Below are 15822 nucleotides of genomic sequence, written 5' to 3' on the forward strand. Positions count from 1 at the left end.
TTCAGTTACTACGGTTTAGCTGTAGACGTTGAGCAGGTAAGTGAGTTGGTGTACGAACCCTGAAGAGAATGATTTTTAGAGCCGAGAGTGGGAAACTTGTTTAGAGCACCTTTGGAAAAGGGGTATTATATGGGAAGTTTGCGGATAGGGTCCCACAGAAGGGTTATTCAGCAGTGTCAGGATTCAGTGGCTTTAGCAACCATTAGTGATAGACGGACAAAAGCGCTAAGGAAAGTAGCTCGTCGCCGAGGTATTAGTTGGAGCATCTATCTTTTGGTCTTCAGGACTTGAGTGTGGGGTCACTCAAGCATTAGTGATGGTCGGTTTCACTGGTGTTCAGGAAGTGTTCATCTGGTTCTTAGAAGTGTGTGATCAATTGGGATTGGCTACTAATGGAGCACTACTTAGAAAGAGTTAGTTGTCATCGGATCGATTGTTGGGAAGTGAGAAGGATTTAGAATCCTCCAATTTTCATGTATTATGAAGGCTTAATCAAATCTAAGTGGGGGAGAGCTAGCCCGGGATGCAGAAGCAGGAGAGGTGTCAAAACGGGAATAAGTTTCACAACCCGACAGGGAGAATGGATGCCCAAATGACTGTTTGGTTTGAGGATTGTGTTGATTGAGGGTTCGGTAAAACTCCCCAGCATAAGGAACACGTCTTCTTGGTGCTTGATAACGGAAGTTGGGGAAACAGGTTGGAGTTCTAGTCAGGAATTGAGTTCAGTTCGAGTATTCGGTCGAGGGTGTGCTCAACTATGAGGGTTTTTGGATTGAGAGATTAAGGGTTTTTGTTAGCCGCCAGGGCTCGACAGTACTTTTCAGCATGGGTGTGCGGGTTATTTATCATATGTGGTAGACACGCGGGTCAGGGAACAGACCATAGATTTTCGAGAGGGTGAACGATCAACATGAGGCCTAAAGGTTAGGCCGGGGTTAGAGTCCACGGAATGGGTCACGAGTTCGGAACCCCAAGTGGGTGAGAACAGTTTGCATGGGAAGGATCACCAGGAGAGGTGGTCCAGGGAGATGCTCAATAGTTTAGAGCGGTTCAGATAGACTGAAGGTCGGTGGGGCGTACCAGTCAGACATAAGGTTCTGAGAGTGGTTCAGATAGACTGAAGGCCTGGTGAGGCGGTCCAGTAATGCTGAAGACTCTGTATGTGTTTGTAGATCTATGTGCGAGTATTGAGTATGTTGCTATACTATAGCAATCAACAGGTCTGTCCCCAAGTAATTAACATGCTGCTGGAGTAGGTGGAAGACTCCGGTGTATTTTTGGTTTGATCGGAAGTTGTTATTAGAGATCGGATGGAGTACAGAGGATCTTGGTGATCTCATCAGTTCGGAGTGCCTCAAAGGATTAATCTTCCTGGATCGGGTAATACTCCAGTTAGGGACTGGGAAGTAGATCTGAATGGGCATTAGTTGTGTTATATGTCGACATATTATGAGGGATGGGTTGAGGTGATACTGCTCCGTGCGGTAACCAACAAACCGGGGAGCATTCCAGATACGAGCAGAGGGAGACTCGTACTGTGGGCTCGGTGGCAATCCAGATGTGAGTTGTGGGCCCGGAAGGCAATTTAGATTCACAATGTGGGCCCAGGGGGTAATTCAGTATGTAAAGCTGTTGACCTAGTATATGTTGTTATTTGTGTATGTGTTATGTGAAGTGTATCGGTATGTTGGCATTCCAACCCGATGGTTGAAGGCCTAGGGTATTCCATCTCGATGGATGATTGAACTCATAATATGTTGTTCGTTATTGTATGTGTATTGTTGTGTGTCCATTTGGGGGTGACTCACTAAGCTTTCGGGCTTACAGTTTCAGTTTATTGTTTCAGGTTCAGCAGATGATAGCGGGAAGGCAAAGGCGTGACCGTACACTTCCTCGATTTGATGATTATGATTTCTGGGAACTCTGATGTTTAAACTATTTTGAAAGCAATTTGTAATAATTGAATGATGTTTAAATGATTTAAAAAGTTTTAAATTAGCTCGAATTTTATGGGTGTTACAAATTGGTATCAGAACCTTGATTTGAGTGAATTAGAGGAACACTCGTGTGAATACCATACGGTTATTTGATATTGTGATATGTTAGAACAGAATGCTAGTACTAAGGGGGTGTTTGGCTTAGCTTTTGAATGGCCAAAAGTTCTTTTAGAAAAAGATCATAGGCAAAAGATGTTTGACAAAAAACTTCTAAAAGCTACTTTTGGATTTTGCAAAGAAGGAAAATCAACTTTTTGGAAAAGTCAGGAAATCCTGAATTTTTGTAACTTTTTCAAAAAGATCTTTTGGCCTCTAAAAAGCTAAACCAAACACCCCCTAAGCTAGGGATCTTTAGGGATTGCATGATAGAATTGTCTGATTACATGATGTATGCTAGCCTAGGGTTTCCTTTATATGAGATTGACATCATTATTATAGTTGTTTAGTGTATGCATCACGGTTATACATAATTAAGATCTTATAACCTGAGAATGTTTGATTTGGCCTTATATATATTGTTCTTATCTGATTGGGGCTTAGTGTAGGATTGGATATTCGAAAGTCTATAGGGTCCAACGTTATGCATGTCTAGCATATACTTGTGTTACACGGTTGGTGGAAGTTTCATGGATGGGTGGATTGTGTGGGACCGTTAGGTTAGTTGTGAGACAGTTAGCCTTTCATGGATGTGTATTGTTGTGTGTATGAGTATTTTGGGGGCGACTCACTAAGCTCTCGGGCTTACAGTTTCAGTTTATTGTTTCAGGTTCAGCGGATGACCGCGGGAAGAGGAAGACGTGACCGTACACTTCCTCGATTGATGATTATGATTTCTAGGAACTTTGATATTTAAACTATTTTGAAAACAAATTGTAATAATTGAATTGCTTTTAAATGATTTAAAAAGTTTTAAAATGGCTCGAATTTTATGGGTGTTACATACAACTTTACAATTTATAATAGATCTAAAAGTCTTGCTTAATAAGGAAATATAATTCAACCAAGTTGTACATAGATTCAAAGAAAGCGAAGAAAAACACTAAGCCAAAATTAGGTCAAAATTACAGCTAAGAGACTCTCAAGAAAAAATATAAAATACCAACCATAATTCAGAAAACGACATATAAGTATAACTAACTATATATAGTTAATCACTAAAGCATTTGAAAGGTGGTATGATGGTATAAAACGAAATTACTTGGTATAGCGTTGACCCTTTGCTGAAAATGAGGTTGGCCAGGCACTCTATGCAATTCAAACATGAACACCAACTTCCCTTCTGAACCTCTTTTTTGTGTACAATGCTCCACGGTGTACAATCCATCATACACAAACACATTGTTGTTGTTTCCAACTCCAAAAACTTTCCTAATCACCCTAACAGGATTTTTCTCAATCATACTGTTCTTCAAAGCAAGATTACCTCTTTCAAGTTTTTGATCATCAGGCGGCACCTGTGGCTTATACCCAAAGCACCCGCCCCCACCACCACCTTCACCACAATAAGTAAGCACATCACAAGATTGACTTTCGTTTGAGTAACGATGAGAGTTAACTATACTTATAGCAAGATTCTTCTCATTAATGCTTGTGTAATCTATACCACAATGTGGTTGACAATGAAGACCTACTATATGAAGCTGTGACCTAAATCGGAACATGTCGCCAGGTTGGACACCGAGGATTTCACCTAATGTCTTGTCAACATTCATCCATTTTAGCTTTTGTTTGACTATCTTTGCAGCCTCCATGGGTAGTATCCAAATAGCTCTCTTTTCTCCCTTTTGTTTTGATCCGTTATCTTGTAATAACCGAGTGTAAATTGTTTCAAACAAGATCATTGTCTCACGGATCTTTTCACGTCTAATTTGTTCATTTCGTGATCCGATAAAGTTGGTGTCTTTTGCTTTTGGGGCATTATCGTCATTTGAAGATGGGATCCTAGGATCCCAAAATTTGACTTTACCAGTTGACCTTGAACCAAAAGGTTTGCTGATCCCTGATTCTTTAGATTTGAAGCTATTGCGTTTGGTATTCTCCAAACGATTACAACACTCCATTGACATTGAGTCAACATTGTCTAATTTCTTGAAAGGCTTCCTTTCTTGCATGATTCCACAAATAGGATGTTGTTCCATGGGATTCCCAAATTTCACTTTACCAGAAGGTCTTGAGCCAAAAGAAGGTTTCTTGAACCCTAATCCTTCAGGTTTAAAGCAGCTATTTAGTTTATTATCTTCAAAAGGCTGAGATTTCACCATCTTATCCTTACCATGGGAGGTCACGTTCTCAATGTTTGATTCAACATTATCTAATTTCTTCAATGGATTCTTCTCTACTTTACTCGCAAGAGAATCCAATAAGATTCCACAATCAGGAGGGAAATCACGGACTGCCTCTGCTCCTCTGATCTTATGAGGGGGATACTTCCGCATCACCATTTTAGTTTTTCTGAATTCGTCAAGTTTACAGTCATCAGAATCACCCAACGGCCGTTTTGTGGATATGACAGGCTGAGGTATCTTCTCCGGGCACGCCATTTTTAGGTTGAAGCTTCAGTTTGAGGCTAAGTTCATAAAAAAAATAAAATTGAACTAAAAGAAGATTCTGTAATAAGTAATCGATATTTTTAGAAAAAGATTGCGTTTAAACTTCAAACAAAGAAGAAAGAAATCCTATGTCTGCAACTGTAGATATACTAACAACCTAAAACACGATTAAGAGGGTAAAATTAATCAATACAGCCGTTGGTAATCATTATACGAAGATGTAACCGCTGGCTCTCATAGATAAACTAATTATTTTAAATCTTAAATACGATTTACGCAATTACACTCATCATAAATGCTCTTAAAATCTCTAATAAGCAAGAACGAGTGGAATTATACACAAAAGGTGTATTCTACTATTCATCAAATGGGTACATGAACAATACAAAAGATTAAACAAGAAATCCATGAAGATTCGGCAAGACTACAAAGATACTTGAAACGAAGATACATAAATCACTTAAAAACAGAGGATATCAGCCGAAATTCTTACTAGGGTTTGGGGGAAGCAGTAGAGCAAACGGTTATATTTCGAGGAGGAGATACGGGGGAGAGGGAGAGTGTATGGGGTTGCAAGTTTTGAAAGTCGGCGGCTTTTTGTATTTATTCTACCGAATTATATATATATATATATATATATATATATATATATATATATATATATATATATATATATATATATATATATATATATATATATATTGTGATTTTTTATTTATCGAAAACCAAAACAAACGGCTTAAGCAAATTAACAAAACACTATGATAAGCCGATTATCATTGTTCATGTATTATCAACAACAAAACTTAACTTACAAGAAAAAAATTTACCTTTCGATTTTGATAAATAATGACTAGGGTTCAAAGTAAAACATGAGCATTGTACCTCTTAGCAAACAAGAAACCTTCTATTTGAAACCCTAACGGTTTTAGGGTTCCAAAGGTTTATCATTTTCTTTAATCCTACCTCTACGGCTTTATATAGGAGATGAAATCCAAAAGATTCCTTATTTGAATTTAAAAGATAACTATTAATTATATAATTTATATAAATTATTTTATATAATTATCCATTAGTTATAAATAATTAATATAATTTTCTAGTATAATTAATTAATCTCACTTATTGATTAATAAATATTTATTAACATTTTAAATAATAAATCAATCCCTATACTAATAAAAGAATAGTTCTTTTGTCATGTGTCATCATCATATTAGACCTCTTAATTAATGTGTTGCCACTTGTCAATATATTAGTTCTCAATTTTAAATTTTTTAGACATCCTCATTAATGTGATGCTATTTGTCAATGTATTTATTCTCTATTTTAAAATTTAAATTTTAAATTTTATATTAATGTTTTCATTAATTCACAAATAAAATATGTTTAATATATATTAAAAATGAATTTTACATATTTATTTCAATCAATGATTATAATTTCACATAACTAAAAAAATATCTCTTAAATTAATAATTTATTTTAAATAATTGATTAATAATTTTGAATTTTTATTATAAAAGTTTAATTAATTTTATAACCGTGGTTCCCACGGGTTATAAACTAGTTGATTAATAAATATTTATTAACATTATATCATTAACATGTTGTGACAACGAACATATTTCAAACGGAATGCTACTTTTCATGTCATGACATCTTTATAGTCGCACTCACATTTACACATGGTATGTATTTTTGATAAGTATTAAGACCATCTGAACCATATGCACATTTAGTCCTATGTAAGTGATCGAATGTAACGAACGCGAATTCGGGCTATATATTTTAAAGATTTTAAATTATAAATAAATGTTTTAACGAACAATTAAATCCTTGAATAGGATAATCATAAATAAATAAATAAAACTTCATACACGATACGAGTTATATAAATGATATTTATATATTACGCACATGTTTTATGGACAAATATTATGGGCTTATAGTATATGTACACAATATTATTATAGTCTTAACAAAAGTCGTAGTAGTAGTGATGACGATTATGTGGGTATAAAGAACGTTCAAATCTGACTTTGTATAAGGAAGTGATGGTTTATCAAAGTTTCACCTTTAACCCAATACGAAGATGTCTGCCATAAAAGTAAATCGGAGATAGATAGCTTTTTAGCCAAAGTAATGTAAAGGAAAGTCGAAGTCCTTGCAAAAACGAGATCATTCATAACAAGTACGCTTAAATCTGACTTTGTATGAGACAGTTATAATTTTTTGTAACAACATAGTGATGGGTTTTTAGCCATATGAACATTTCTATGTGCACATGCAAACCCTAATGCTTGGATCTAGGTTTCTCTAATTGAACATGTATTGAATCCAAGACTTCTAATGGCTAATAGAGTATAATAACAATAAGAAATCAGAATTAGAAGTTTACCTTGAATCACTTGTTTGATCTTCTTGTCCTTGGAGCTTTAGAGTCACAATTGTCACTCCTCTAATGGCTTACAAACACCAACTAGCAAGAGGATGATTTGAGAGAGAGGAGAGGGGATCAAAATCGGCCAGGGTTTCTTTCTAAAGCACAAGTGCCGATTTCCTTAACCCTTGGGGTCTATTTATACTTGTAAGGCTCCTAGGGTTTCACCCTTAAACCCTAATTGGATAACTTAGGCCCTAAGCAATCCAATACCCTAATTGATAAGCCTTTGGACGAATTCTAAGCCTATCCTAAGCCCTAGAAATCGTCCACCATTATCCATAAGGGATTTATAGCCCAAAGTACAACTATCATACAATTGACAGTTTATACCCCTTTATTCAATTAATCTCTTTAAGTCACCAAATTAATTAATTTATGACTTATATTAATCAAATAATAATATTATTATTTCTTATATTATTCTCATAATATATTAATAATATTTCTTCTCTCATAATAAATCATCCTGTCAAGTTGCTATGGTGAAGGCAACCCAAAAGGACCATGCACTACCGGGTCAAATACTTGCCTAATATAGTTGCAGCCTTAGACACTATTCCAACAGTCTCCCACTTGGATAAGTCTAGCAACTATATACAAGTATAATCCGATTAGCAATCGTAGCTCTCAAAGACGCTGTCAAACTCTGATCTAATCAATCTTGTCCTTTAGATAAGGGATCGTACAGTCCTCTGTTTAGATATCATGCTGACAATTCTATGGAACAATTTGTCTAGCATTTGGTTTCTCGATCTCCGATTTATTTGACATAGAACTTAATCGAACACATCAATTTAGTTCTGACCGGGCCCGACACATAAGTCAAATCAAATCATCGAGCGGCCGAGATATCGCTTTTACCCTCTTAGGATAAAAGTAACAGATAAACTTCGACTTATATGCATTTACTTATTCATTAATCAACTATACACAACAATGTGTTTTATAACATCAAGTTACTGATGCGGTTTCGCATTATCAATGTACAACCAATTAACAAATAACAAACCGTATATCTAGGTTTTAAGACTATATGATATTATCGTCTTGCGATCTCCCTTTTTATCACATTCCATAAGGTGATTCCAGCAAGCACGGGTTTGTTCCAATGCTCAAAACTAGTTTATAAGTACTCATGAACATTGCAGCAACCTTTTGCTATGTCTAATACCATTTAGACAATCTACACACCAATTCATGACAATCTTCATTCATATCTACTTCCAAAATATGAACGATTGTGGACAATTTGAATAATTCGATTATTCTTAATAAGCTCAATTATTCTGGAAGTCAAAACATGCAAAATGAAACAATAGTTAAACAATTAACATAAGACAATAACATTACTCATAAATAATACTCTTTTATTTAATCATCAAATGTTAATTACATTTATCTATTACACGTTTCTACTACTATCTAATCTATACTAATATCATCATTTAGCCCAATACTCCTAGCATGCTGCAAGTGCTTAACCCTGCTCAGTCCCTTCGTAAGCGGATCTGCTGGGTTATCTTCTAATGATATCCTCTTCGCAACGAGTTGTCCTTCTTCTACATGATTTCTAATAAAGTGATATTTTCTGTCGATATGTCGAGATCTACCATGATCCCTCGGTTCCTTGGTCAAGGCAACCGCTCCTTCATTATCACAGAGAATCTCCAAGGGCTCCTTTATGGTAGGTACAACTCCAAGATCACCGATGAAGTTCTTCAACCATATTGCCTCCTTTGACGCTTCGCTCGCTGCAATGTACTCTGATTCACACATTGAATCAGCTATGGTTTCCTGCTTGGAACTCTTCCAAGTTACTGCTCCTCCATTCAGGGTAAAGACCCAGCCCGACTGCGAACGGTAGTTGTCCCTGTCGGTCTAAAAGTTGGCGTCACTATACCCTCGCACCTTCAAGTCATCACTCCCTCCGAGGACTAAGAACCATTCATTCGTCCTCCGAAGGTACTTAAGGATATTCTTAACCGCAATCCAATGGGCTCTGCCAGGGTTCCCTTGATATCTACTAACCATGCTCAAAGCAAAGGCCACATCAGGGCGAGTACACGAAATAGCATACATGATCGAGCCAACTGTGGAAGCGTAAGGTACTCGGCTCATCTCTGCTATCTCGGCTTCGGTACTCGGACTTTGAGTCTTACTCAACTTGACATTACTTTGGATCGATAATTCTCCCTTCTTAGAGTTTTCCATACTAAAACGTTTTAGCACCTTGTCCAAATAAGTATTTTGACTAAGTCCTATTAGTCTCTTACTTCGGTCTCTCACTATCCTTATTCCCAAAATATAGGAAGCCTCTCCGAGGTCCTTCATAGCGAAGCACTTCCCGATCCAGGACTTAACTTCCTGCAGAGTCGGGATGTCGTTTCCTATGAGTAGTATGTCATCGACATACAATATGAGGAAGCTAACTATACTCCCACTAGCCTTGACATACACACATGATTCATCTTCGCTTCGTACAAATCTAAACTCTTTGACTTTCTCATTGAAGCAAAGATTCCATCTGCAAGATGCTTGCTTAAGTCCATAAATGGACTTCTCAAGCTTGCACACTTTACTGGGATGCTTCGTATCGACAAAACCCTTTGGCTGAGCCATGTAAACATCCTCAGCCAACTTCCCATTAAGGAATGCGGTTTTGACATCCATTTGCCATATTTCATAATCATGAAATGCAGCAATGGCTAGCATCACCCTAATAGACTTTATTTTAGCAACTTGTGAGAAGGTCTCATCATAGTCAACTCTGGGAGTTCGAGTAAAGCCCTTCGCAACCAATCGCGCCTTATACGTGTGCACATTCCCACCCATGTCGGTCTTCTTCTTGAAGATCCAATTGCACCCAACCGTCTTACGTCCAGGCACATGGTCAGCCAAATTCCAAACTTGGTTGTCATACATGGACTGAATCTCGCTGTCCATCGCCTCTTTCCATTTCGCAAACTCCGGGCCTGCCATGGCATCCTTATAGCTGTTAGGTCCATCTAGATTTACTAGTGTACTATCACTAATATACGTGTCCCCTTCGGTAGTGATATGAAAACCATACAACTGGGGTTGAACTCTAACTCTTTCGGAACGTCTAAGAGGTAATGATTCGTCAATCGGTTCAACCGGAGTTTCCTCCTCGGGTTGAGCGCCAGCGTTAGAGGTTCCTTCATCGCTCGACTCTTGAATCTCTTCAAGATTGATTTGCCTCCCGCTGTCCCCTTAGCCTATGAGTTCTCGCTCTCGGAAAACTCCTCTCCTCGCAACGAAGACCACATTGTCACTCGGTCTGTAGAAGAGATATCCAAAGGATTTATGCGGGTAGCCGATGAAAATACACCGCTCACTACGAGGTTCGAGCTTGTCATGAGTCTCTCGTCTTACGAAAGCCTCGCAACCCCAAACCTTGATATGCGCCAACGAGGGAGCTTTCCCTGTCCACATCTCGTGAGGTGTTTTGGTAACCTTCTTTGTAGGGACTAAGTTAAGGATATAGGCGACAGTCTCTAAGGCATACCCGCATAATGAGATAGGTAGTGAAGCACGACTCATCATGGAACGAACCATGTCCAACAGGTTTTGATTACGCCTCTCAGCCACACCATTTAACTGCGGTGTCCTAGGCTGTGTCAATTGCGAAACTATTTCACATTCCTTGAGATAGTTGTGGAATTCAAGACTTAGGTACTCTCTTCCTTGATCGTTTCGAAGCATCTTGATTTTCCTGCCCAATTGATTCTCCAATTTTTGTTTAAACTCTTTGAACTTTTCAAAGGTTTCTGACTTGTGCTTGATTAAATAGAGATACCCATATCGACTATAATCGTCGGTGAAAGTCACATAGAAGCGGTTCGTGTCCCATGTGGTGGATCTAAACACACATCGGTGTGTATGAGATCCAATAGACCCTCACCCCTTGCACATGTGCCAGTGAAGGGTGACTTGGTCATCTTTCCAAGTAAACAAGACTCACACACGTCATCGTCCCTAAGGTCGAATGACTCCAACACTCCATCCTTTTGGAGTTGGGCATGGTTAGACGATATCAAGGGAACCCGGGTAGAGTGCATTGGACTGCAGTTAAGAACATTCTTAAGTACCTACGAAGGACTAAGGATTGGGTCCTTATACTTGGTAGGAGTGATGACTTAAGAGTGACAGGGTATAGTGATGCCAATTTTCAGACCGACATAGATAACTTTCGCTCTCAGTCGGGTTGGGTATTTACCCTAAATGGAGGAGCAGTTACTTGGAAAAGTTCCAAGTAGGAGACCGTGCCTGATTCAACATGCGAATCAGAGTACATATCAGTAAGTGAAGCGTCGAAGGGGGCAATATGGTTGAAGAAATTCATTGGAGACCTTGGAGTTGTACCAGCCAGAAAGGAGCCTATGGAGATTTTATGTGATAACGAAGGAACGGTTGCCTTAACCAAGGAGCCAAGTGATCATGGTAGATCCAAACACATTGAAAAAAATACCAATTCATCAGACATCGGGTAAAAGAGGCACTCCTCGTAGTCAAGAGGTTATCGTCAGAGGAAAATCCAGTAGATCCCCTCACAAAGGGTCTGAGCAGAGTTAAGCACTTACAACATGCATGGAGCATTGGTCTGAAGGACAATATTAGTTTTAGTGATTATATAGATTTTTAGAAACTTGTAATAGGTAAATGTAATTGACATTTGATGATTAAGTTATGAAGATTTATTTATGAGTAAAGTTTACTATCTTGTGTCAATTATTTACTATTGTTTCAACTTTTCATGTTTTACTTCCAGAATAATTAAACTATTCAAATTATCCACAGTCGATCATACTTTGAAGTAAGTAATGAGGCAATAATGTCATGAATTGGTTTGCAGATTGTCTAAGTGCTTAGACATAGCAAAGGCTTGCTGCAACGTTCATGAGTACTTCTGAAATAAGATTTAAGTATTGGATTAAACCCACGCTCATGTGAATCACTTCATGGAATTTATCACGAGTGATTGCAAGAAGATAATATCGTATAATCTTTAAATCGAGATATATGAGTTGTTTTTTACAAGTTGGTAGTGCATTGATAATGCATAAACGCATCTGTAACTTGATGTTATAAAACGTGTTGTTGTGTATAATTTGAGAAGTAAATAGTACAAGCATATAACACAAATTTTATCTTTTCCTTTTATCCTAAGAGGGTAAAAGCGATATCTTAGGCCCCTCGATGATTTTGTGTTGACTTATGTGTCGGGCCCGGTTAGTACAGAATTGATGTGTTCAATTAAGTTCTATGTCAAACAAATCAGAAGTCGGGAAACAAGTTGTTGGACATTGAGAATGATTATGTTCCATGTATTTCTCCATACGATATCTTGTAGAACGGAGGATTATATGATCCCTTATCTAAAGGACGCGTCATTGACTAGGTCAGAGTTCGATAACGGCTTTTGAGAGCTACCATTGCTAATTGGATTTTGAAGTCATATTTGCAATTATTGTTATTAGACTTATCCAAGTGGGAGACTATTGGATTAGATGTCTAAGCCAATAACTATAATTGGTATGTACTTGATCCGATAGTAGCATGGTCCTATTGGGTTGCCTTTATTATAGCAATTTGATAGGATGAATTATGGAGAAAGAAGTTGATAATGATTTATTAATATATTACAAGTATAATATATTAATTGAGAAATCATATTATTTAATTAGTATTGATCAGAAATTGATTTGGAATTAATTTAGTGATCAAAAGAAATTGATTAAAAGTAAGGGGACTGATATTGAAAATCAATGATAGTTGCAAGTTGGGCTGATGGACTCCTAAAGAAGGAGTGGACAAAATCTATGGGAAGCCCATAGAGATTTCGTACAAGGGGCCTTCTAGAAGGTGTCCATGGATTGTTTAAGGCTTAAGTAGAGAATTAGGATTTCCACCTAAAACCCTAGTAGCCTTAGCTATATAAAGGACCCTTGGCTTAAAGGTTTCGGCCCTATGCATTCTTATAGAACCTTAGCCGATATCAAGTAGCCTCCATCACCTCTCTCCCATTCATTCTTTGCTAAGTGGTGTTTGTGACTCGATTAGAGGTGCAACGCTTGAGGCACTAAGCTCTTGAAGGTTAAGATCAAGCTACTAACAAGAAAGGTATTCTTCTAAACCCTAATATGATTAGATTTCGTTTTTCTTGTATGCGAGATTAGGGTTTTGATTTGGAAAATTAATTTGCATGTATAACTTGAGAAAAACCTAGATCCAAATCAAATAGGGTTGTATGTGCACATAGGAATGTTGTAATGCTCAAAACTCATCACTTATTTGTCTGAAGACCCCAGGGGTAGCTCGTGGCACTTGTATGAAAGACCTTGGGGGTAGCCCATGGCATGGAAGAGCATGGGGGTAGCCCATGGCACTTGGATATCAGACCACGGGGGTAGCCCATGACATTCTCGGGTAAAGACCATGGGGGTAGCCCATGGCAATCTTATGTATGTTGAATGGTATTTTGTGATTGTATGTTATGTAGTATTTTTGGGAACTCACTAAGTGTCTGCTTACAGTTTGAATTGTGTTTTCAGGTACTTCTGGTACTAAGGGGAAGGGCCCGACTTGATGGCGCAACATTTACTCTCCACTATGTGTCACACTTACTGATATTGTTACTCTAATAAGTGGACATGCTTAAGGTGTAATGGATTTTGGAAAAAATTTATGGATGTAATGTCTTTTTAAAAAAATGAAAAATTTTACTTGGACTTTGGGCTGTTACAAGTTGGTATCAAAACCTTGGTTTGAGGGATTCGGGCACACCCTCAGGTGTGTCAGAACTCAAACTGAGGAATTGATAATCTTTTCAAAAGAAAAAGAATCAAAATTTTATTAAAAGGTTTTTCTTAAGTAAAAGGGAGAGTGCAATGTGTGCGATTGGTCGAGCTCAAGTAAGTGTTTCCTAAAAATTAACCATTCTTATGTATTGCACTAGTATGTTGATATGTGAAATGCATGCTAGAGTAGGTCTAAGTATACCTTTAGGGATTGTGTGATAAAATTTCCTAATTTGTGTGATGCCTTATAGCCTAAGAAAATTTGATGCCATATATTTTTTGGAATCAATGTTGACTCTGCTATTTGCTAAATGTATGCTTTCAAAGTTATATATGCTTAGGATTGCATAGCCCTAGAATGATGGATTCTGCCTCATTTCCTGTTCCTTGTTTGGTTGTGGACTCAGGGTAGAAACTTTATTTGACAGTCTATATGATTCTATTTATGTATAACTTGCATGCATAAGACAACCTGCGCTGTCGATTGAGGTTTCTGGTTATGTGATGATTGAGAAATCCTATAGGAGTCTAGGGTATGTTCTTGTGTTGTGTTGTATGAGTTATGTTCTAAGTGTAGTTAGGTGAATTAGAGGTATCAGGTATGACCTTGGGGAGGGTACAGGTAGGTCTGGAAGGTAGTATTAGGCATGTACTACTGAAAGCACATGACCTATACCTGAGACAAGAGCAGACCTGAAAACTCTAAGGAGTCCGGTGTGGAGGAATCCCCTCGAACTTCTTTATTGATGGTTTATATGTTGTATTTTCAATTAAAGACGATGATGGCTACTCGAGGAGGTTCAGGTTTGGGATCAGATTCAGGTCCCGGTACAGAACCAATTGATGAGAGGTTGCGTGAGCTCATCACATTCGAGGTTACTCGTGGCATCCTTGACGTTACCCCAGTAATTTTCGGTACAGTCAAGGAAGGGATTATGGAGTTTATGGAGGAGAGGCTCAAATCATTTCGATCTGAGATTGCTTTAGGTCAGATTGGGACTCAATATCCCTTCTTCTGGGAGTTCAAGTCGTGCGGTGCGCCTGAGTTCTTTAGGGCTAAGGACTGCATTGCTATTCGTGACTTGATCTTTGACATGGAGAATGCTCAGCGCATGAGCTTTTACCTCGATGCGGAAAATGTGGGATTCGCGTCCTGTATGCTGAGGGACCGAGCGTAGGACTGGTGGGAGGAGGTTACCCATGAGGTAGGGTTGGCGGGTGTGGTGGTGATGACATGGGAGGATTTTGTGCGGAGGTTTGATCGGGACTTTACACTGGCCATTGAGGTGCAACAGCTGGTGAGGGAGTTATAGGACCTTCACCAGACTATGGAGATTGTGGCGGAGATCATCGCCAAATTTAGGGAGAGGGCATTGCTAGTTCTATAGTATGCTGCGGATGAGGAGTTGAGGAAGACAAGATACCATGCCATGCTGAGGGATGATATCAGGGAGTTCGTGAGTTTCTCAGGGTGCAAGACCCTGAATGATATGATTGAGAAGGCCCGTGAGCAGGAAATCGAGTTGAAGCTCCTGACGAAGCAGAATTCGGAGTAGGTTCAAATAGCAGTGGGGCAGTCCAAGAGGCACAAGACTTCTGATGTTCCTAGCAGAGGCCAACAGGGTCGGGGCCGTTGTGCCAAGTGCGACAAGCCGCATAGTGGGGCCTATGGGGTTACATGCTCGGTATGTTACAACGGTGGCCAGTCGGGTCACATGAGCAGGGAGTGCCCCAAGAAGGGCTTAATTTGTTTTCACTGCAACCATATCGACCATAGAAAGGCTGATTGTCCAAGGTTGTCTGGTGGAGCAGTAGTGGCGCCTGCACCAGCTGCCTTGAGGATTACTGATGGCCGCCCGGGCAAGGCGGAGGCTCCTGCGGTGAAGAACAGAGCATTTCAGTTGACCATTGATGTGGCCCGAGCAGCATCGGATGTTGCTACTGGTATGTGTCTTATCTCTATCTTTTATTATTTTCTTGTTTTGGTTATGTTTGTTATGATCATGTAGAGG

The 15822-nt window shown here is 38.6% G+C and overlaps 1 protein-coding gene across 1 annotated transcript; it reads right to left on the reverse strand.

Annotated features, from left to right (window-relative positions):
• Positions 1 to 2451: 2451 nt before the first annotated feature.
• Positions 2452 to 5136, reverse strand: LOC145065409 (histone-lysine N-methyltransferase, H3 lysine-9 specific SUVH7-like). Its single transcript, XM_079012405.1, has 2 exons — positions 5040 to 5136; positions 2452 to 4563 (listed from the first exon to the last, which is right to left on the reverse strand). The coding sequence occupies exon 2, from the start codon at positions 4535 to 4537 to the stop codon at positions 3152 to 3154; it is 1386 nt and encodes a 461-aa protein (XP_078868531.1). The 5' UTR covers positions 4538 to 4563; positions 5040 to 5136; the 3' UTR covers positions 2452 to 3151.
• Between the last annotated feature and the right edge of the window lie 10686 nt (positions 5137 to 15822).

Source organism: Lactuca serriola, chromosome 8 (genome assembly GCF_051521515.1).
Source record: "Lactuca serriola cultivar US96UC23 chromosome 8, Lser_US96UC23_V15, whole genome shotgun sequence".
Lineage (NCBI taxonomy): Eukaryota > Viridiplantae > Streptophyta > Magnoliopsida > Asterales > Asteraceae > Lactuca > Lactuca serriola.

What these genes read in the sequence shown, in the direction of transcription:
- LOC145065409 (XM_079012405.1), bottom strand. Translation starts at nt 4,537, where the DNA reads ATGGCGTGCCCGGAGAAGATACCTCAGCCTGTCATATCCACAAAACGG.